This window comes from Pangasianodon hypophthalmus, chromosome 29, assembly GCF_027358585.1.
Source record: "Pangasianodon hypophthalmus isolate fPanHyp1 chromosome 29, fPanHyp1.pri, whole genome shotgun sequence".
NCBI classification, from domain to species: Eukaryota; Metazoa; Chordata; class Actinopteri; order Siluriformes; family Pangasiidae; genus Pangasianodon; species Pangasianodon hypophthalmus.
This window is the reverse complement of record NC_069738.1, coordinates 14917480-14941534: the sequence shown is the minus strand read 5'-3', so window position 1 is coordinate 14941534 and position 24055 is coordinate 14917480. Positions and strand designations below refer to the sequence as shown.

General features: G+C 40.1%; 1 protein-coding gene across 2 annotated transcripts in view; it reads right to left on the bottom strand.

Annotated features, from left to right (window-relative positions):
- Positions 1–835: 835 nt before the first annotated feature.
- The window catches only part of kcnh8 (potassium voltage-gated channel, subfamily H (eag-related), member 8), a 57881-nt gene continuing 34661 nt past the window's right edge, over positions 836–24055 (bottom strand). The window contains exons 11-17 of one of the 2 annotated variants that reach the window (XR_008301274.1): positions 21348–21597; positions 19064–19278; positions 10319–10446; positions 8721–8833; positions 8504–8583; positions 2853–6646; positions 836–2769 (exon numbers count right to left, since the gene is read on the bottom strand). Coding sequence is in view for 1 of the 2 variants with exons in the window: in XM_053231550.1 (XP_053087525.1) it covers positions 6395–6646; positions 8504–8583; positions 8721–8833; positions 10319–10446; positions 19064–19278; positions 21348–21597 (1038 nt within the window). In the remaining variant the exon portion in view is untranslated. Of the gene's footprint in view, positions 6647–8503; positions 8584–8720; positions 8834–10318; positions 10447–19063; positions 19279–21347; positions 21598–24055 lie in introns of both variants that reach the window. The other variant, XM_053231550.1, reaches the window with a different exon arrangement.

Below are 24055 nucleotides of genomic sequence, written 5' to 3'. Positions count from 1 at the left end.
CTCAGTGCCTCAGTGCTGGACAGAGCAGGAGCACATCTGCAGGCCTCATTCACAGCTGCAACACTCTCACTAGCTGCTAACAACAGTGAAGAGCGTGGCTATAGGCTAGTTTACATACAGGATGCTTGTGCTTGGCTTTCAGAAACTCAGCTCTTAGATTAGCAGCTCCCCTCGGCAGCCGTTGATTTACTGCGTTTGGCGATTAATAGCAATTATATTTCATTTAAGTCACTTTATTGACTTATAATGTTACTGAAGCAGGCATCCCACCTCTCCCAGAAGCTCCAGGAGTTTCCCATAAATTGAAAGCAGCTCCCTGATACGCATGAATGATGTACAATATGTACAAATCTGGTTTTTTTAGAGAGAGAGAGAGAGAGAGAGAGTATCCTGATTGTTCTCTCCTTTGTAACTAGGTGTGGACAAAGTTACACTCAGAGAGGGAATTTATAAATGCACTATATTACCTGCCATTAAATTCTATTACCTGTCGTTTTCCTTTGCATGTTCTTCCACTTTCATTCCATCTCCCTGTCAAAGTTGCAGTTGATGGCTGTCATGCTGTGAGATGAAGTCATCAAAAGAATATGAAAATACAAAAAAAAAAAAAAAAAAAACACACTTCTTTGATTATAGAAAAGTATACCTCTGCGCAGTAGGAGTGAAAAACAGCAGCAGTTCTGCTCATTACACTGCTGGCAACAGCATTTCTCCCGTTGCACAAGGTGGGTTAAATGATTGTAAAAGACATGTAGAGGTGAGTTTAACAGGCAGAAACTCAATATACAGGTACAAAACCAGATGCAGAAAGTGTTTCAAAGAATTGTTTTATTCTTCATAAAAATGTCATCGCTTCATAAAAAGTGCCATGCTGACTACATATTTAAAGTAAGTATTTTTTTTTAAATACTTACTTACAAAACAGTTTGCCCTCTTGCCCAATCAACAGCTTGATAGGCAAATTACAGCACTAGAAATAGTCCTTACACGACTCTCTAGGTGAAGAACCTGTCTGCTGCATTGGTTCTGTGAAGAAGCCACTGAAACAGTTCAGAGCTTTATACAGGTTGTGTTTACAGACCTGTCAATGAGCAGCATCTCTAACTGCACATCCAGCTTCATTCCTTCATAAATAATAAAATACTCCATATTGGAAAAGCACTACCAGTGTTTATCCTGGTGTTACTGCATTTCATGTCCTTAAGTCATGTTTCTTTTCTTTCCTAACAAGCTGCGGTGGGGGCGGAGCGAAGGGGCGGAGCGAAGGGGCGTTGGGGCGTGTCTACAAAATGACTGACAGGAGGCCAATCCAAACAATTGCTTAAACCATTATGTTTTATCATGTGCTGCATGTTTTCCAGGTTATTGGTACAAGTAAGAAATAAATAACTCTACTGCTGCACCTTTAAGAAAGTTTTAAAGGTTCCTAGTTTGAACACTAGGTGTCGCTCCACATAAAGAAGAACCTGAAACGCTCCCCATCTCCCCCTCACTCCTTCTCAACGTTAATGATATTCATTTTACACACCTACATTAATGTTGCTGAGCTACTGATGGCACCAAACACACAAATAATAGAAAGCAGGCGTGTTGGCAAAATGATTATTTTTTCACTAAGTTCAGAGGGAAGTGTCTGATTAGTCTGTCAGGAATCAGTTGCTGTAATAAGACAGCTATTCTTCAGTCCCAGACACATCACTGCTCCCAGTACAGGTATTAACTGGTGAGGGAAATCTGTCTGGCATTCAGCATAAAACACTTAAAACCTTCTTACTGAGTTGAACCAAAATGCAGTGTTAGTGCTAACAAAATGTCATAATTATAATACAAGAAAGGTTTGGAAATCCCTTTTTTAAAGAATAAGAAAAAGATTGTGATAAATTAATATTTCCAGAAAGTTTTGCCATTTATTTTTGGCCAGGGACTTATTCAGGAGCGATATGGTGGCACAGCGGGTAGCACTGCTGCCTCACAGCTTGGGCTACTATCTGTTTTGCATGTTCTTCCAATGTCCATGTGGGTTCCATCTGGGTTCTCCAGTTTCCTCTCACCTCCAGAAAAAACATGGCAGTAAATGGCTACATTAAATTGCCTGTCTGTGATTGCTGGAACCTTGACCTGGTGTGGCAAAGGTTTTTATGGCAGGTGTGCTCCTGTTGGTTTGGAATAAAACCCTTCAGCCACACAGTCCTTTACAGATAAGACTGGTCTCCCCTGACCAAGCTCATTCACACTGTACTGATGTTAATGTAACTGCAAAACTCATAATGAAACCCATCCCACATTAATTTATCCATCTAATAAACAGCTCCAGAAAACCTGTACAATTGTAAATAATAACTAGGATATAGAATAAATAAGTAGGAGTGTAATGATTCGGGAAACTCAAATTCGATACAATACTTTATCAATACAGTATAAATAAGCATTGCTTGAATATGTGCCTTAGTTTTCCATTTTCAATTGATTAAAACATTCAGCATTATAACAGTACAATAACGGAAGCTTAATGAAACAGTGATCCATTCAGACTTCATTCTTCATGCATATAACAAAACGAAAGCTGTGCATTAGGAAGCAAATTAAACATGGCTGATTTAACAGTAGCACTCTGGACCTACTTTTACTTGTGTGATTCTCAAGGAGGCGTGGCTGAAGCACAGGACTTATATCTGCAGTTAAAAACTTCCCAATCCCCGCAGTGATTTCTTTAACCTGGATTAATTCCTGTTCTTCACATAGTAGCTGCGTTCAGCGGGTTTTAGCTTCCTAGAGTAGAATGCACAAGGATGCAGCTTTAGAGGATTTCATTGAGAAAGCACTGCTCCTATTCCACATTCTGATTCACTCACCTCTACTTCGAAAGGCAGTGATGGGTCTGGATGGTGGAGTATAGGTGCACTGGTGAAACAATCTTTGAGCTTCTGCAAAACTTGCACTACTCTTTCGTTCCACTTGAGAAATTTCGGTTTTCCCCTTAGGAAGGAGGCTGGTGGAGCTGCCACAGAGCTGAATCCTCTGATGAGCCTCTGATGGAAATGAGCATCCATCTCCATTACACGCAACTTGCCAAGCGCAATCACAACACAGCTAATTTAGTTACGCTCACAAAACTCCATAAAAGGCAGAAAGCTGACAGAAAACAACAAAATGATGAGTAAATGGTGAAAGAGCGCCTCCTAAGAGCAGAACGACCTAAATCTTCCAGTAATACAGCTCAGCCATGGCAGTGCATCTGCTACCGGGACAGGCACAGACTAACTTTTTCTCCCTTATAGTATAAATACCAGTGAGCCAATCCTTATTTACTCAAAACATGAAACTTGACAGGCATGTTCAGGGCAAGATTCTCACAATGTCCATAAAGCTTGCTGTGTGGTCATCCATAGAGAGCAGAATTAACTGAGTTTGCATAAGTCTGTTTGAGCTGAAATCTGGTATACTGCTAATCTGACCTGATTATGTAAAAACATGGCTGCCACCAGCCAATCAGCTTTCAGCATGCATTTGACAGGGTTAACACTCAGCTATTGTAATGTCTAGTTACCCTCTAGTAATTTATACTCAATCAAATTGGCCACTGTTCAAATATTGCATTCATATTTATATTAATTTTCCTCATATGTTCCCTTTCCATTTTTTCTCTGTGTATGTCAACCTGCCATTTAGAATATAACTTCTGTCTCTTCCAAGCACACGTAATTTCTGATTTCAGTAATGTAATGTAAATGTAAAATGTAATTTCTCTGGATTCAGCGATGGTCTTATTAGCAGTGTAGCCATGTGTTGTGCTGGAGTTTAGTTGTCTCTTCCACCTGCTCTGGCATTCCTCTTTGGCATTTTCAGTTCAAGGTTCAAATGCCCCAACTTTAGACTTAAGACACCTCCCTTACAGACTCTAAAACACAAACACTAAATGATTCTCCCACATACCACACATGAGAAAACATAAGAATAAGCAAACCCCTGAAATAGCAGTAAGCCTAAAACTCCATAAAATAAGAACGCAGGTGCTCAGTGTTATGTTTGTGTGCAGAATCTCTACGTTCCTGTAGTATTTTGGCATTTTCATTGGAGGAGGACAATTAGATTGTCATAAGTGTTGTTATGATTGACATAAGTTGCATATCAGGTACTTTAACCATGTGTGTGCTTTCCATCTTTTGGTATGAAAGACGTAGAAGAGAAAATAAGGAGGACAATCCCATATATCAGTTTAACAGGAGTACTCATTTATTACCTTAATAGACTAATATTAATATTAAATAACAGAGAATTAATCATTCAATTACATACCCAGCAGGCCAGAGAGTCACACGGCCAGAGTGAGAGTGTAATTGGCACTACACTGTACCCTGTATGCCAGACACTGCACATTTTATCCAGCATTACCCACCATCTGACCCCAAAAACACCAATGCCCGGGCTGTTCCTGGGTATCAGAGGTATAAAAATACATCTTTAAGTTGTGATTTTCATAAATATGTATAAAAAAATCCCAATATTAAGTTTTTCTCTTACCAGTTAAAAGACTGAGAAGAGTCTGACACTTGAAGGAAAAATCTGACCAAAATGCTACAGTAGCGATACCTTTCATAAATTTTTTAGCAGTGTTATCATTCTGGGACAAGCTGCTCCAGTAGAAGAGGGACAGAGTAGGAGTGTCTGTGTTTGCAACAGGGTTGCAGTGAGCATTGCAAAATGCTGTAATATATAATATATTATTGCATTATATTGACTTTTTGACAGTTCTAAAACTAGGATGCAGGTAAATTCTATTAAGATTATGTAAAGAAACAAATAAATAGAAAATTTGCTAAGAAATGCTAACATGCAGTTGGGGAGAGAGAGAGATTAATATGAAAGGCAGAGAGGAAAAGGACAAAACAGGAAAAGACAGCAGTCAGTGCGCCACACAGTCAGTGGTGACATGACCAATAGCCGGCCTCCCAGGACCACAGCTAAAGCACAGTGAAAGGGCAAGCACTCCCCTCCCACAAGCACCGTTCTTTCTACCAACAAGTTTATCCATCTTCATCAACACTGCCTCTCCACTTAAACACACACACACACACACACACCCCATGTAAGACACGTCCCTGCTATTTCTTTTAAGAGAAAATATGGAAACAAACACACAATGGCAAGCTGACCTTCATGCTTCTGTCATGCCTACTGAATAACTCTATATGGAGTCTCAATGACCTATTGTTATGCCACGCCCACTCATTACACATGCGCCTAAAAAAGAAAACACGCAAAAACTGAAAAGATTTTTGTGACGGCATTCATAAATAGACCGTAGATAATAAAACTGTGCTGATAATAAATATGCACCCAAGTTTAAAAACCTTGGTCTTAGTAATTGACTGTAAAGGTCAGTACAAACATTGTACTGAGTTTGTGCACAAGCATGCTTTCAAAAGGTTCGTTAAACTCCAGAAGCCTTTTAAATAAAAATGTCTTTACAGTAGTTTTCTGAAGGCTTCTTTCACAGGTTCAGTGCATTTATTATGAGCATTTTTCAAGGCCTCCATTTTGGCAAGTGTTATTTGCCAGTTAATGGAAACGTGTTGCTATTTCGGTTGGGCACACAGCATTTTTTAGTGTTTGTACTATTTTCATGGTCAAACATGAATGAATGATCATTCATAGGTAGGTAGAGAAACACGAAATGGTGTGATGTACAAAAGCTGCAGCTTCTTCTGAATTTTCAAACCCCCCAAAAATGCAGACAAGATGCAATGCATGTTACTGTCTGCAGAGAACCCTTTCTTCGGTATAAATAATACTTTGCTCAAAATCATCTATTAGAGGGATGTGTATATTGGAAGAGATTTAAATCCACAATGTTTTGAAATGGGTTAGGCTATATATATATCTCCATTACATTATAGTCAAGGCCCAGCCTTGACTTCAGCCACAATCATATTGAATTTGTTTAGACCTTGAATTTAAGAGTGGTCTGGTTAGGGACAGAATATGATAATGATCATCTAATATCCCAGTAGAGTGGTAATATAAACCGGCACCACTATTTCATTTAATACCTTCTATTCAATGTGCATTTTAATAAGTGTTAATGGCTTTAATTTGTGCCTTCATCCACACTGCTCTGAGTCATAGTTCACATGCCTCATGGTCTCACTTAGGATTACCTGGAGATTGTACATTCATGTTTTGTTGCTATAAACCCAGGGGACTGTGACCTGTCCCTTGTTCAGGAGATACAAAGTAATGTTCCAGTGGTGTGAGTTTTCAGGCTTTGGGATCTGCTTCTTAGCGTACTGGATCTATTAATGTCTGATTGGGACAACAGAACAGAGGGGGAGAGGTCTATAAATGGAGAACTGGTGATGGCATCAGGGAATAAAATATCTGAGGTGCAAACAACCTACAGTTCCTGTGCTGTGATTGTTGCAACTCCTCCAGGAGGTAACCCAGTTTGCACCTGTCGGGAAGGAAGCCGATTAATCCAAGGTATGACCTGGTCCTCAGGAGTAATGGCCTGTGTGGGATGTCCTTGGGTGCAGCGAGGGCTATAGATATTGGCCGGTTGTGGCATAGCCATCATGGATTCGATGAGAAAAGCAATGCTCCTCATTACCCGGCCCAGTTCAGCTACTTCCTGTCCAAGGGCGCTTACCTGCAATACACAGTCAGCAATCAATCAGAGACAGCAGGCCTTTTTACACTTTTATCCATGTTATCTCATACATCTAAAGAAATATTATCCTCAACAGTATTAACATTAACCTAAATGTAAACAATAATGGGCAACATGCTACCATAGGGTCCGCAAGTAAGAAATATATTTATACTTTAACTAATACATTCATAATGATGAATGCGCTAATGCACTAATCCTTAATGCATCAGGAAATAATCCTATGGAGTCTTAAATGAATAGCCATTAATAATGGTAGTCATTAAGTTCTTGTTCTTGTAAAATCTTGTTAACTCATTCTGTTACTTAATATAATGACTTTAATAAATAAAGATCAAAGTATTAATAAAGATCATTACAATTTCTTTTAGTACACAATGTAGGTTTACTAAAACTTTAGGCTATTTATATAGCAAAGCATAATGCAAAGCCACCACCACTAACAAATTGCTTTGAGATCACGTGATCCAGATTAAACCACTTTATTTGTGTGATGTTAAAGAAATGGGTATGACTGTAATCTTGCTGTAGGTTGCAGGACCACGGTATATGCTAATAAAAGTAGATGTTAAGGCATAACCTGTGTATAGAGTTGTGTATAGAGGGGATTTGTATTTGTATCTTGTGTTTGTGTTAAATTTAGAATTGAGACTGAACAACAAATATTCAAAAGGGTCTCAAACTTACAAGGTACCGTATGTATACACACATTTGTACGTATACATATTGTATGTACCTCCTGTTGGTGTGAAACCACTAAACGAGGTCTAATAAGCTTCTTTTTTTCCCATTATTGCTACATAATGTCATTATCCCACAAACATCCCAAATATTTTGATATTATTTAAAGGCCGTATCACCCACCCCTATATTCCATAATAAAAAAGCAAGCTTAATATAAACTGACACAAAATTGAGTTCAGGTGCATCCTGATTTCAATGATCATCCTTTTAATGTCTCAATGACTTTAGGAAAGTTTCCCTGTAGTAAATTCAGTGGATTGGACATGATTTGGGAAAGCACTCATCTGTCCTTATAAAGCTCCACAGCTGCCAGTATGTAAGAGCAAAATATAAGCCATGAGGTCAAAGGAAATGTCCTCGTAAACAGGACTGTGCTGAGGCATAGATCTAGAGAAGGGCACCAAAAAGTGTCTGCAGCTTTGAAGGTCCTGAAGAACAGAGTGAGTTCCATCATTCTTAAGTAGGAGAAGCCCTCTTCCTAGCCAAAATAAGCAAATGGGGAAGAAGGGCTTTAATCAGGGAGATGTCTAAGAACACAATGTCACTCTGATGCAAGGTGGTTCTGTTTGGAGATGAGCAAACACACTGACCTGAATGCTAATATTTTATGCAACAAGGCACAGCTTATCACTTGGCCAATTCCATCCTTACTGTGAACTAAGTTTTTGGTACCATCACGATCTGGATATATTTGTCAGGAGCAGGGACTAGGATGCTTGTTAAGATCAAATGATTGATGGACAGATCAAAGTACAGAGGCATCCTTGAAAAAGAAGTGCTCAAGAAATGCTCAGGAGTGCTCAGAACCTCAGACTGGGGCAAAAGTTCCAACACAACACTAGCCAAAATACCCGAAAAAAGGAGTAATGGCTTCAGGACAGTCTGACTTTTAACCTGACTGAACACTGTAGTCATGAATGGGAGGTGCAGATATGTGGTTAGGGTTAGGACTAGGGTTAGGGAGTAATGGGAGACTGAGATTTCAGAAGCAATTGAGTGAGCTACAAGAACTTTAAAACAAGCTGTTGTAGTACTTCCACAAGACAAACAAGCTTGCCTCAATGTAAAGTGATATACGCTGTTTTACAGTACCTCTTGGTCCAGGTGGCCTAACTGCCCTCTGGTCTCTTCTGATTTTGCTGCTAGCTCAGCAGAGCTTACCTGCAGAATACCTAAAAAAAACAGAGAATACAGACGAAAACAAATATAATTTAGACAGTTACGAGGCTGTTAAAATTAAACATAGTACCAATGATCAATTTATTACACATATAGCCATTAATTTCCCCTCACATTTATAAACACGCACCTGTATTGCTGGTGGTTGTGTTGGCTGAACTGTTCTGGTGACCAGGAAAGAAAGAGAATGCTGAAGAGTTCTCTGTCTCTGTTCCTTCACTAGCTTCTGTACCATCAACAATCCTAAACACAGATGCACACAAGGTGTAAAAACCAGAGCCCACTACTAATAAATAAATACCAAGAATTGATGTGTTACAATTTTGAGCAACAAAAACATTTAAAAGCAATTAATAGCTTTTGTCTGATCAATAGCGAGTGTAACGTAATGCCATTATCTGTATGTGTTTATTGCTCAAAATATTCATATCTGTTTTCATATTTGGATTTAAATCAGATGTTCCGGTCTATACCAGAAGCTCACAAGTTCATATTTTTAAAGATGATATAAGTGATTATTTTTGGGGGGATGCCAGAAGTCCTCTGCTCTGTACACAGTGCATGATGTACGTGAGCTATACGGAGCAACAGCTCAAAATATTAAAGCATATTTCTGTTGTTTGTACAAAAACATGGTAGAAATGTGCTTTTATTTTGGAGCTCATTGTTTAGGTCGGGTAACTGGAACAAGCCACTGATGAAAAAAGAAGATTTATTTATTTAAAGAACTCCTATTATTATCATGTTCATAAAATGCGCAGCACTGTGTACTTGCTTCCCCTAAAAGACGAAAAGAAGAAACATCCGTCTACTTTTTCCTATGCCTGAACATTTTGGGCTAGTCTTAAGTGATAAGAACAGTAAGACACCCAAAAAACCCAAAACTCTCCCAACTGACAAACATTACCAGTGTATAAACATCCCTGGTCACACACAGCTGAGGACTTTGTACCTGACTTGCCTCTCTCATATGGACACACGATTGTTTCGACAGTGGTAGATATGTTCTCCGAGGCCATCAGATTTATCCCTCTACTATCCCTGCACACAAATTTTAAGAATCTTCTCCCAAGCTAAACAGAAGTATGATCCAGATACCTGACTTCCAAAATTCTATCAAACATTCATCCACTGTTTTAGGTTGTTTTAGGTTTCTAGCTGCCTATTATTCCCTGAGACTTTCACCCACTGACCTGCTTGCCATAGCTGAATGGATTAGAAGGAGCAAACAGATGTGGGAAGACACACAGCAGCGCATTGAAGGAAGAAACACCCAGCCAGTGTAGGGTGACTCCATTTCATCAGCCCAGAGATTGTTTCCTTTCGGCATTCAGTTTGCACAGTTCTTTGCTGAGCCTTGTTTCTGCCTTTTAAGCCTTTTATATTGATGTTTTGCCTCTGCTTGTTGTATAATTTTTGATACCTTTGCTTGGTTTTGACTCTACAGTCGTGATTTTTGGTACCATTTTTCTCATATCCATTGTCGTTCATAAAGTACAACTTTCGTTTTAATTAGCAGCCATCACCCACAGTCTTGTCAAACTCTGATATAACGTATGTTTCAACTGAGTAAAATGCTGTTTTTGTTTGAATAAATGATGAAATAATAATTTAAAAATTCACCTAATTTAAGTGAGCATTTAAATACATTGAGCTGTTGTCAAACATAAATGTCAAAAACTGTATTTGTGTGTCTTTGTGTGTGTGTGTGTGTGTGTGTGTGTGTACCTGGGACTGAGATTAGAGGGGTCAGGTTTGGTAACTGCATTGTGTTGAATGCAAAGTTCTTCTTCATGTTGATGAGAGTTTATGGTTCCACTGTGTTGGTTCAAGCTTCCATTTCTCCTCCCCTCCACCTATGAGGCAAGGATCGCTCATAGTTATTCATACTCATAGAATGTCAAAGTTTTTCAGTGTGACATTTGAAAACTGTTTTTAAGGTTCAGTGAATGACAAAGGGGATGAATGTTCACCCATTCCACCCCTTTCTGCACTTATAACTGATTAATTACACTGTAAAATATTTTCATGGAGTAATTTGGTCAATTTCCCTGTTAAATAATTGAATCTCCTTCACACTGTAATTGAAAGAGGGCCAGTTTCCCCCAAAGAAGTCAACCAGAGTTTCAATGAGCCCTTGCTTGCTTCCTTTCTCTACCTTTCTTCCTTGCTCGTTTCTCCACCGTCACTCCTCCCTCCACTATTATGGCTTCAGGCATGATCAGACAGGAGGTGGAAAAGAAGGCTCATTGTCATGATGATCATCACTCTCTCATTCCCTCTCTCATTCTGCTGTCTTGGTGCTATAGTACCCTTAGCTTCCCCTCGTTAGACAAATGAGCCAAGAGATGGATTATCATTAAGGAAATGAGCCCAGAGCTATTACAGTCTACACAGTTTTGTAAGCACAAAGTAGTGCATTGAGTGACAGTAGACAGGAAGACATGCCTATGTGTCCATGGACTTGGAGAAGCAGTTGATTACCTGAGAAGTGATACAAATACAAGCACAAAACACACATTAAAATAAGTCCGTCCGTAACTACACGGATTGCTATTAGATTATTAGATTAAACAGAAAAGTCAGATCTTATTTGGGCTTATTCCTCTGCCCCTCCCTCAGACCCGTTTTTTAAATTTAAATTTTATAGAATGGATCTGCCATACAGGTGTGCTACCCGACCCGAGCCCGACAGGTCCCGAAAAACTCACGGGTTTCGGGTCGGGTTTGTAACTAACTAACTAACTAAATAAATAAATAAATAAATATTTTAACAGAATTTGTTTACCTGTTTCAGGCATGTGCTCCCACACACACTTTCTGTCACAACACAGCAGACAGCACACACACCTGATAAGTAAATTTAGCGAGGTAGCTAGTTGTGCACAATGAGTGAGATAAAGCAAAAACAATTATTAAGGGAAAACTTATTAGTGCCAAATGATGCAGGGAAAACTGCATTGTGGAGGAATTATGACTTTGTCATTACAATCAATAAAGAGCTCAACAGTTACGTACAGTGCAGGGCTTGCAAACCTGTTTTTTTTTTTTTGATCACTTGTTTTTTGCAAAGCAAAGTTTCATAACTGATAAGTAGATGTTTTTTCTCTTTTGCTGTTGTGTGCTGAGGGGGCCGCTGTGCCTTGATGATACTGTGTTTGTTTACTGACAATGTTGCATGCAATCCTGAAATACAGGATATTGCGAAAAGTTATTTGTGGAGAGAAATCGATTACAGGGTCGGGTTCGGTCTTAAAATTATCAGTAGCGGTAGGGTCGGATCGGGTCGGGTTTTGATTTAAAGCCCATGCAGGCCTCTAATCTGCCACAAATCTGCTACAAATTATGCAGTTTACTTAATAAGACAATGTCAGTAGTTACTGTGTCCTGAGTAGCTCAATCATCTGAACAGTAACAATAGGGAAACTGGTAGGTTTTATATAGTAGGTCAGGCAAAAGGGAAAAAAAACACACTTAGCATTGAAAAAAAATACTAAAGGAAAAATATCAACAGCATGCTCCCTTCCTTTTTTACTAGGAAAGAAATTACAGAGTTTTTCAAAACATGACCGAGGTAACAAGAGGAAATGTAGCTTTTTTGTGTGTATATGTTCCCAAAACATAGCCTGAGTCCACAGCAGACAACCACAGATGTTGTCACAAAGCAGCTTTACAGAAATCCAGATATAAATTTTAAATTTATAAATTTATCCCTAAGTCAGTGTCAAAGAAAACCTCCCTGAGACGATGAAGAAACCTTGAGAAGCAGACTCAAAAGGGAACCCATCCTCGTGATAGTGAAATTATTGCACTGCATAGTACAATTATAAATAATTTCTCTTCTACAACTGTATACTCTATAAATACTATATATCAAAAAGGAATTCATTATAGTTTTCATTATATTCATTATAGTTTTAAGTCTATTGTATCAAACTGACCTTATTAACTGTTCAATGAAGGAGACTTGAGTGCAAACTGTTCTTAGCAATTGCAGTCTTAAGGCTATCCAAAGAAGAACATCCACAGCCATCGTTGTGGTTTTTATGTGGTACCTTTCACAGTAATTTCATGGTCACTTTTCAGGCTATCCAGCACTGACACAGGCACATCCACTCTCAGTGTTAAAAGCAAAATGTACAATTAGTAACTAGAGCTAGGAACTAGAAAACATGCAAACAAGGAAACTACAGGGCTAGGAAAACAAGAAACTATATAACTAGGGAAATGAGAAACAATATCACAAGCTTAAAATGACAGTATAACACAGCAAAGACACAAACAAAGGAGTAGAAATACACCAATGACTGTATAAATGAGTGGACAACATGGCACCATTTATTCTCACTGTGCTGCTTTGAAGCCTGTTGGTTGAATTGAAAGTCGTCATCTTGACTGAGTAGGTCAAAACTGGAGCCAGAGCATGCGCAGAAGATATGACACCCGCCCTTATGGTCATGAGCACTCCTCTGCTCTATGCCGCTAGCACACACATTGAGAGCTATGGCCCGAAGTGCAACTTAAGATGCCACATTGAACACTATCTCAAAGTGGTAAGTATAGTGTTATTAACTCATAAATTAATTTGTCAATTAATTAACTGACAAATTCTAAACTGTAGTTTTACTGTATAATTTGCGCAATTATGTTGTATGAGTCATGACAAACTATGTACCATTTCCTAGCTAGCTGACATTGGCTAAACCATCTGTACCCCTTACCCTACACAGGGTCGCAGGGGAGCCTGGAGCCTATCCCAGGGAACTCGGGGCACAAGCCGGGGGACACCCTGCATGGGGTGCCAACCCATCACAGGGCACAATCACACACACACACACCCCCAGTCACACACTACGGACTATTGGAAATGCAGATCAGACTACAACACATGTCTTTGGACTGGGGGAGGAAACAAGACACACACACACACACACACACACACACACACAGGATTTGAACTACCAACCCTGGAGGTACGAGGCAAACAGGCTAACCACTAAGCCACTGTGCCCCCTTGACTAACTCATCATGTTAATCAAAGTAATGTAAGTACAATGTAATGTGCCAATTGAAAATATACTGCTAAACAGCAGTCAACATTTACACTCAACACAACATATTTTTTGAGGAAAAAAAACGCAGCTCTCCATGAATTTCATCTAGCTCTGACATCTGCAGTAAATTACCCATCTGAATGGAGAAGTGTTCTCTTTCATGTTCGTTCTGTTCGTGGAATACGTTTAAAAAGGAGTGGCTACTTAGTACTTTACCAAGCTACTTTGAGTGTTAGCTAAGGCCATACAGTCAATAGTAAATCATTATGAAATTTTGCTAGTGTTTGGTTAGCAGCCTTGGATTATGCTACAATTTCGTGCACTCACTTTGGTTTGCTAGATATAATATCAGTACAATGAGGTAGTTTAGACATCAAAATGAGCAACATACTGGTGTCAGGAGACAGAGACAGCAACAATTGCAGAGAGTGCTTTTATTTAAAAAAAAAACTGGTAAATGCAGTTTTCCAGCATTGTAAGCTTGGTCTGCCTCAGGGGTCCATTTTAACCTCTTCAAGCCCTTCTTGAGCAATGTGGTCAGTGAACTGGCAATGGAACTAAAGCCCCTAATAAAACAGCAACAGAAGCTGGCAAAGCCTAGAAATCACTGGCACTCTTTGGCTGTGGTAGGGGCTGGCCTACCTTCAGCACTAATTATATAGCCCAGGAACCACTATGGAAAAACGAATCTTTTGCACACTACATAAAAAACTCACACTACAGCTCTATATATCTGTTTTTTGTTTTTTTACATATTCTATTTATGCATATTCATATTCCACATTTCATTCCTCTAAAGACTGCTAAAATCTTTTACATAACAGTCTACTAGTTTTTATTTTATTTTATTATATTCTGTTTTTATTATGTATCATAGTTGCACTGTGGGACGAGGCACTAAGGAAAAACATTTCACTACATTACATCACATGTATGTAATATGTATGTGACAAATAAAGAACCTTGAACCTTGAACGATATTTGCTTGATGTGGAAAAAGGAAGAGAGCCCATATAGCATCAAGCAGTGCTTGTAGTGGCCAGAAGTGGTGCTGAAGGGTGTTTTCCTTTCATCACCTTCTCCGATGCGCACCAGGTTATAGGCACCACACAGGTCCAATTTGGTAATTATCTTGGCCTCTCTTAGTTGTTCTAGGGCGGCAGGGACTAATGGGGGCAGTCGTGGCCTAATGGTTAGAGAGTTGAACCTGAAGGTCATGGGTTTGAGTCTCAGGTCCGGCAGGGATTGTAGGTGGTGGGAGTGAATGACAAGCGCTCTCTTCCACCCTCAATACCACGACTGAGGTGAGACCCTTGAGTAAGGCACCGAACCCCCAAACTGCTCCCTGGGCGCTGTAGCCAATAAGAAAAAAGAAAAAAAAGGCTGCCCGCTGCTGCCACACTTGGAGAGCACAAATTCTGAGTATGGGTCACCATACTTGGCTACACGTCACTTCACTTAATAGCAGCAGGTAACAGTACTTGACCGAGACTTGATTCAGCCCTCTGTAATCGATGCACAGTCGGAAACGTCCTCCCTTCTTTTCAATAAAGAAGCAGCCAGCAAATGCAGGAGAAGTCCAGGGTCTGATGTAGCCTTGGGCCAGGAAATGTAATCTTGCAATGCTTGATTTTCAGTGGCGGATAAAATTTTCAGGTTGGATAAATGCAGTTTCTAGGGGGTGTGGTTCCAGGCATGAGATTGATGGTGCAGTTGTAAGATCTGTGAGGAGGTAAGCCACTGGCTTTTGCTTTACTAATGACTTCCTTGAATTCATGATATTCCCAGAGAATGGTCAATGTGTGTGATGACTCAGGACTTTCTACGGAGGCGGAGGCTGTCACCATCGCAGGCACTTGGAGACACGATTCAAAACACTGAGAAGACCAATTGATAATGTCTCTCTCTTTCCATGATTTACGAGGGTTGTGCTGCTGCATCCAGGGAAAGCTGAGAACAGTGGGGTACTTGGAGGTGACGGTGATTAACAGGGAAATGGTTTTGAGATGCAGGGTGCTGACTCGCAGTTGAAGGGGTTTGGTACTGTGCGTGATGTACCCTCCCCCTATAGGAGATCCATTGAAGGCTTAGATGTGAAGGGGGTGTTGCAACAGTCATAAGCTCAGCTGGTGATCTTCTGCGATGTGTTGGTCAATGAAGCTGCCTGCGGCACCAGAAGCAATCAGCGCTGCAAGAACAGAAACACTTCCTGAGTGTTTTATCTGAACAGGAATCAAGAAAGCTGGCAAAGATAAATACTTAAGGGGTCTCACTGAAGGCAGGTGTTGATGGCATGGGGCCTGCTCAGTCATGGGTGGTGGCCGTTGTTGAGCTGGATGAACTGGGCACTGGGAGACTCAGTCTTGATCAGTGCCACAGTAAGAACATAATTCGTTCTCCATTTCTTTTGAAACCCGTGAGCTTAGCATGACCTATTTGCATGCTTTCCACTGGGTTTGGATCAGAAGATATTTTTTCAAAGAACTGAGGAAGTGTATGATTCCACAACAGGTGGTCTAAGTGGATGGAGAGATCAATAAGCATTTCCAGGGATTTCTGCTTATCACAACACACCAGTTCAGTGAGTATAGCTGGGCTCAGTCCTTTGCAGTAAGCAGCTTTCAGGCAGCCCATTTACAGCCACTACTAGCAGCGAGCAGCTGCTCACTGATTTCCTCTCCCTCTGGAGCATAATCAAACACATGGCGAAACTACTCTATGAACTGGTTATATGAGGATGTGCTCTCCACTCTGTTCCATATGACTGTAGTAGAGATAACTGCTTTGTTGGAGAGAAGGTTAATGAACTCTGCCACCTTTCGTAGGTTTTGATATTCCCACTTGTTCAGCAAAGTACAGAGAGCACTGGAGGAGAAATCCTTTATTTCTCCTCCAGTGTTTTTTTTAGATATGAAAATAGCATTTATAGATAGAAGAGCCTAGAAAATGTTGTAAGCGTTAAGGGAACGGCCCTCTCCTGGCTCAGGTCTTATTTGACTGATTGTTTTCAGTTTGTAGATGTAAATGGTGACTTCTCTTCTCATACTAAGGTAAAGTTTGGTGTTCCACAAGGTTCTGTTTTATGCCCACTGCTCTTTTTCTTTATATATGTTACCTCTGGGTAAAATTATTCATAAACATGGTATTAGTTTCCACTGTTACGCTGATGACACACAGTTGTATGTTTCAGCAAAGCCAGATGACAGACACCAGCTTAATAAAGATGAGGAATGTGTAAAGGACATTAGACACTGGATGCTTATTAACTTCCTTCTACTTAATTCTGACAAGACAGAAGTACTTGTACTAGGACCACATGCAGCTAGAAGTAAGCTTTCCGATTACATAATAACTCTGGATGGCCTTTCTGTTTCATCATGTGCAGCAGTATAAGACCTTGGTGTGATTATTGCCTCCAGTCTTTCATTTGAAGCTCATGTAGATACTATTACTAGTATAGATTTCTTTCATAGCAGAAATATTGCTAAAGAAATATAATGTCACTACACAATGCAGAAAAATTAGTTCATGCTTTTGTTATCTCTAGGTTGGATTATTGTAATGCCTTACTGTCTGGATGCTCCAGTAGGTGAATAAACACAGTGGATGTGGTGGATAGCCACATCACCCCATGTTATCCACACAGCTTTTTCTTAGGTAAAGGAGCGTTCACTGTGTTGACGGTGGAGTGGCTGGCTGCTTTATGTCCGACCGTTAAACTGTTGGGATTTAAGTTTGGGATAAATTAATTTCCCTTTTCCATTCCTCCTGCTCAGCTATCTTGGGCTCTGTAGCTCCCCTCAAATACAGCTACAGAGCCCAAGATAGCTGAGCAGGAGGAATGGAAAAGGGAAATTAATTTATCTAGGTTTATAAGAAGCTCAGCAGCAGTTGAAATAGAGGTTGCGGTGGTATTTCTCTGATAATTTTCAGCAAATCGATTTGCAGTGAGAGAATTAATATAAAGGGAGTAGTAACCTGGGGTTTTAGAGATACACAGAGGACTAGATAAAGTGACACTGAACACAATGGGCTTATGATCAGAAAAACATGCATCCATCCAATATTTATATTATCAATAGAAAACCCATAAGACAAGATAAGAAGACCAAAGGAATCCAGAACATAACTAAACTCGTAGACCATGGGTTTAGCCGAACAACAGACATGAACATTAAAATCACCCAAGATCAACAGATGATCATGTCATGGAAGGAAGTCAGAGAATTGCATTATAAAGTCTTTATCTGGCTTAGGGGGCCTATAGACCAAGACACATACTAATGGGGTTTTAGCAGACTCTGTTTTTACACACTGTAATTCAAATGTGGAATAGCTCCCAACAGAAAGTGTCTGTAATTTAAACCAGTTCTTAAAAACCATAGCCACAGAGCCTCCTCTTCCAACACACCTGGGGGTGCTAATGAAGCAATAGTTAGATGGACTAAGTTCACCAAAGATGGTTGACTCATCAGCTCCAGTCCATGTCTCAAAAGTTGTTTAAAAAAAAAAGGCTTATTACACACAGACCTGGCGTTAACCAGGGCAATTTTTGCCACAGAATGTTGATTGTTAGATGTACTCCAGTGGACAAATGTTCAGGAAATTCACCCTTCTGCTTCAGATGCGCAGTCTCTCTGAAGCAGAGCAGTCCAGCATCATGGTCCGGTCAAGAACGATGGACAGATGACAGGAGTATCTCTGGTCCTGCGATCGCCGAGTCAGATAGAGACCTCTGTGCCCTGCATTGTGCGTGGAAGACCAGGTCCAAGACTGCGAGGAGGAAGCACCCACTTCTCTCTTGATCCTCACCTCTGTGGTTTCCTCTCTTCCAGCAACATTTCCTTCAGTGAAGGATACACCAAGGTAGCCAGCAAGCACATGCCGCGGAAGGGTGGAGGAACATAGGATGATATCAGTTGTATAGGACAGAAGAAGCTCCAGATTGAGTCTCCAGCGAGCTTTTAATATGTAGCAATGTTGGACGATCATAAGTCTGCATAGTATCGACAATGCCTGCGTGACAGCACCAGAAACCCAAACAAACAGAACACCAGTCGGACAGGCAGGAGCTGATGGAGCTGACGGCAGGCCGACAAACACACTGGTGCCATCTTACCCCCAACCCACAAGGGTAGGGAAACAACTTAACTTGTTACTACTTGTAGGTGTCTTTTCATTTTCTACCTATTTTCATCTTCTTCTGGCCTCTCTTTTTATCTTTTTCTCTCTCATTTGGGGTGGATATGGTTTAGGTGGATTAGGTGGGGTGGATATACAGCTTTACCACTAAGATAACAGGTATTATATATGAAATTTAAGAAGAAATAAAGAAGAATATTTACTGTCTCCAAATGGGGGTGGGGGTACGCCCAGGGATATCGGCCAAGGATATTAAAAAAAATGATGCATGACTTACATGGCTCTCCTGCCCCTCTCTGAGGTTGTAGGTGAGGTCTTGAGTGATGTCCTGGACAAAGTGGTGGGAGTACTCAGGGTACAGGTGCAGCACCTCATACAGTCCCCGCAGATTAATGCACTGCAAATCACAATATGTCAGTGCTTTCACGTCTGCACTTGTCTTTATCACCCAGTTTTCCACAGACAAGTTGGCCCCAATCAGGTCCCCTTTACCTGTATATGCACACATGTGTACAATAAAGTGATGGTCAGTTATGGCCATAGTGACAGAATATATAAAGGGGTTGAATTTCATATATAAAACCATTATTCCAGAATCTACACACATACTAAACATCATGAAAGTGCTTCTGTGCTTAAGGAGTGTATGCGTGTTTTGATGATTTGTATCTCTGTCATGTTCAATGAAAAGCACATGCTTGCGGTGAGACAGTATCATGGCCTTACCGCAATGTCAGAGGGACCATCCTCTGTCAGCGGGATGGTGAGAGAGATTAATGGGGGGGGGGGTGTTTTTTCCTGTCAATGTCACAAGACATGCATACAAACATATACACACATGCATGCATACACATGAAGCAACTGACAGGATGTTGGGGATTAGATTGTCACACTTCTACCACTATCTCCTATGTGCCTGCAAAATGTGTGATGTGGTAGAGAGCGTGATCCAATCAGAGTGGCCAGCTAAGTGTCAGGGATTGGTCACGGAGGCGGATGCAGTTGCAGATGTAGTTTATTTACAGTGAACACAGTAAACACAGAGGTGGTCCTGGGCAACCAAGTCTGAAGTCTCTCCATTTCCAGATGCCTTTGGGTTGATGAGGTGCAATACCCTTAGCGTAGCAGGTCGGAGACGCGACATCCTCTACTGAGCAGAGAGGCGGAGCAATCTCCTCCGCATAGCTGAGGGGTGGCATAACGTCCAAGGCAGAACACGAGAGTGGAGCGATGGCCACTGCGAAGCCAGAGAGGGGAGTGACAATCTCCGCAGAGCAAGGGGAAGGAGCAACGTCCTCAGTGGAGCAAGGAGGCAGAGAGACGTCCTCAGCAGAGCAGGAAGGCAGAGCAACTTCCGAAGAGGAGTCGGGTGGCGTAGTGACGTCCGAAGAGGAGTCGGGAGATGGTGTGATGCCCATGGCAAGACCGTGAGCTGTAACGGGACGTCCTCAGCCGAGCAACGAGACAGGGTGACATTCTCAGTGGGTCAGAGAGGGTGGAAGACAAGGTCTAGCCTGGTCAGGCGCCCCTCCTCAAAACATTGACTTCAAGCCATTCCAGCGTGGTGCTGATCCAATCTCCCTTCCCCTGTTGCTCCCACATCAGGTTGTTGTTCTCCAGGAGTTTCTGCTGGCTCGTGAAAAAATCTATTACATCCATTTGTAGGTCTAGCTTTCTGTCAGGGATTGGTCACGGAGGCGGATGCAAATGCAGATGTAGTTTATTTACAGTGAACACAGTAAACACATGAAAGACAATGAAACAATAATGTTGAATAGCGAGGCAAAGTATCAGCTAGAACATGACATGAGTAGGAAACAGTGACAAATGACAACAACAAAAGACAGAACAGCTATACAGCAGTTATTTATGCAGATCAGTATTAAAGTTCTATTTTATCAATAAAATATTTACAGATTTGATACTGTAAATGTGTAAATAAGTACTGCATGGCCATTTGCCTGAAAATGGAATTAATGTACTGTACATTTTCCCATCTTTATTGTTTGGCACCAAATAATTCATAAGTACCGAATGGCCATTTGATTGAAAACAAAAGGGTGGTCTCTGACTTTTGCACAGTACTATAAATGCACAAAAGTAATAATTATCAAAACACACACACACACACACACACACACACACACACATACACACACACTATAAGGCCAAACGTTTGTGGACACCTGACCAACACACCTCTTAGCTCCAGTGAAGGGAAACTGTAATGCTACAGCATACAAAGACATTCTATACAATTGTGTGCTTCCAACTTTGTGGCAACAGTTTGGGGAAGAACCACATGTGTGTGATGGTCAGGGGTGCACATATTTTTGGGTGCACATATTTGTGTATATATGTATATATATATATATATATATATATATCTGTGTGTGTGTGTAAATACATATAAACACATATATATATATATATAAACACACACATATATATATATATATATATATATATATATATATATATATATATATATATGTAAACACACACTGTACATACACACGCATGGGCACATTGCCATATGTAAATATCCATGAGTAACTAACCAAGAATAGCAAGCACCATGCCGTCCTTAAGCACCTCCATGGAGCCAGAGCAGACAAAGAAGAGGGCCTGCAGTGAATCTCCTTGCCGCAAGAGGTATTCTCCAGGCGCACAAAATGATGTCTTTATGTGCAGCGACAGAGAGCGCAGACAACCACGACTCAGAGATGAGAACACAGCCAGCTCCAGAATTTCCTTGTTCAGGTGCATGGCGATGTCCGAACGCAACTCGTCAGGGAAGTCTTTCAGGAGCTAAGCCAAGAGAAATGACACATACACTGAAGTAACCACAATGACCATAATTTACTGTGTAGCAAGAACACTGCATTAGCACAATTTTATCTGCCACATGAGATGCAGCAAAAAATTAATTTGAAATGAAATATAATAATCTGTAAAATACCCAGAATCAGTTCTGTTATTAATATGCACAGATGTTACCAGTAGGGGCTCTGACCATTGCCTGCAATTTTATGTCACTTTGCATTTTATGTAGCAGCAGTAAGTAACTTTCATGTGCTGTTCTTTCCTAACAAAGAGTAAAAGAATATAGCACTGATGCTCCATCTTCTCTCCTGCTTCTTTTGCAAACGTCCATTCATCCCTCATCCTTCCAGCCCGACTGGAGCTTGTCCCTCCCTGATCAGCTACACACACTCATGCCCTTGTTCTCGCACTGTCACACTACTCCTTCACTCTCTCACTTCGTTCCTGTCGGCGTGCCATCTATTATTCATAACTCTGTGATTTAGCTAGGTGTTTATATTCCATCTCCTTTTTCCTCACTGCTGTTGCTTCTGGTATAGAGTGTCTGGGTTCAAAGGCAGACTGTAGAAACTCTCTCACACTCCTTCATTTCATGGGCATATTTTCCCTCTCATTCAACTGCCTATAAAATCTTTCTAACCAGTTCCAATTAATAATACCATGTATAATACCATAATAATGTAATATAATAATATAATATATAACTGTATAACTGTGTATAATAATAATATACAACTGGTTTCAATATTTTTGACCAACTGTACCATTAATGGGGTAATGGCAGTGTAACAGATAGGGGTTTAAACCTCAAGCTTTCATATGATATAATATGATTCTTAAGGCAATATTTTACAAATATAAACAATTTTTTAGAAGTTCATTTTTTCCTGCAAAACAATGGTTTGAAAAATATTGGCACCACAACAGTTAATATTTGGTGAAGCCTTCACTGAAGAGAACATCAGCACTGAGTCTTGTCTGACATGTTTGGAGACACTTGTAGAGGGATCTTCTCCTTCAGCTCCTTCAAGCAGAAAATTATAAACTCCTTTATATTCTTAGGATTGTGTACAGTGGGGTCCAAAGGTCTGAGAACAGACTTAAATATTGACATGATATAAGATTTTCTTAGTATTTGGTATTTTGCTTTAATGTCAGCATGAACTCGAGGTGGCATGATCTCCACAAGTTGGCCTGATGATCTGTGATAGATCAAGTCCAGCGGTATGTCACCTGAACATGTGCTTCCGTTGAATCTGACCCTTTGTACAAACATCTTAAATTTGCTTAAATGTAATTATTCACCTAGAAATAGTGCAGAATCATGAATATTGAATATTCAAGATAATGAGCATTTCCTTTCTTTGTTTTATTTTTTTTATTTATATTTAAATTATATCTAATTATATCTAAAGTGTAAAGACAAACAAACAAAAAAAAAAGACAAATTGTCTTAGATTTTCAATGTGGTCTCGGGCTTTTTTGGACCCCACTGTATGTATACTGCCCTCTTTAATTTTCATAAGGCTTTAAATCCATAGACTGAACTAGCCATTTCAAAACACTGATATGTTTTTGATTTGATGTGTTTTCTGTGTTGATTTGTCTGTGTTGATTTGAATGTATGTTTCTTATTCTTCATGAGAACCCCAGGATCACTAGCCAGAAAACTGCTCCAAAGCATCAATGTATCTACTTCTATATTTCAGTGGGGTATCAGCTCTCCATTTTCTCAACAAAAGTTTTCTTAACCAAAAGGTGTAATTTTGGTCTGATGTGACCACAATGATGCTGCTCTTTGACATTGAAATTTTTACTCTTACTTAATAAAATTTCCAAGAAAAAAATCCCATACTTTTTACTCCTCGTATTTTTAGTTAGAAATTCAAAGTGCTCTTCTTCCCTCCTCCAGCTGGTGACTATATGCTATATATCAATCGAATGGGTTCAGTTTAGCATCCAATCATTTCAATTAAAGCATTTAATCAGGTTCATCAATCAAGAAACGACCTTCTCATGCTACACAATGGAGTTAGTGCTGACGGTGTGCATTTGAAGCTGAATTTGAGGATGAGCACCCCGGCCCTACCTCAGTAAAATGTTTCAATACGCTGGAGTAAGCAAAGACTCTTATAAAACAAGATGTCTCCTTTACGGCCCTAGAAGTCATGAACTCCATCTAATTTGAAAATGCATGTTGAGGTAAGTATTGCTAATTTGCTAACATTAAATGGCTATATTTAGATATGTTTTCTGTCTTAGAGCCTGTTTTCTTTGCTAATGCCAGGTTAGACTAGCATCGATTGCAGTAACTAGCATAATTGGTTAGGCAACAAGTCAAATTATAGCTAATGGTAAATACTGCAATATTGCGGGTATAACTTTAACATCATCCAAAAAATCAAAAATCATCCTAATAGTTTTATGCACATGAAAACCTGAC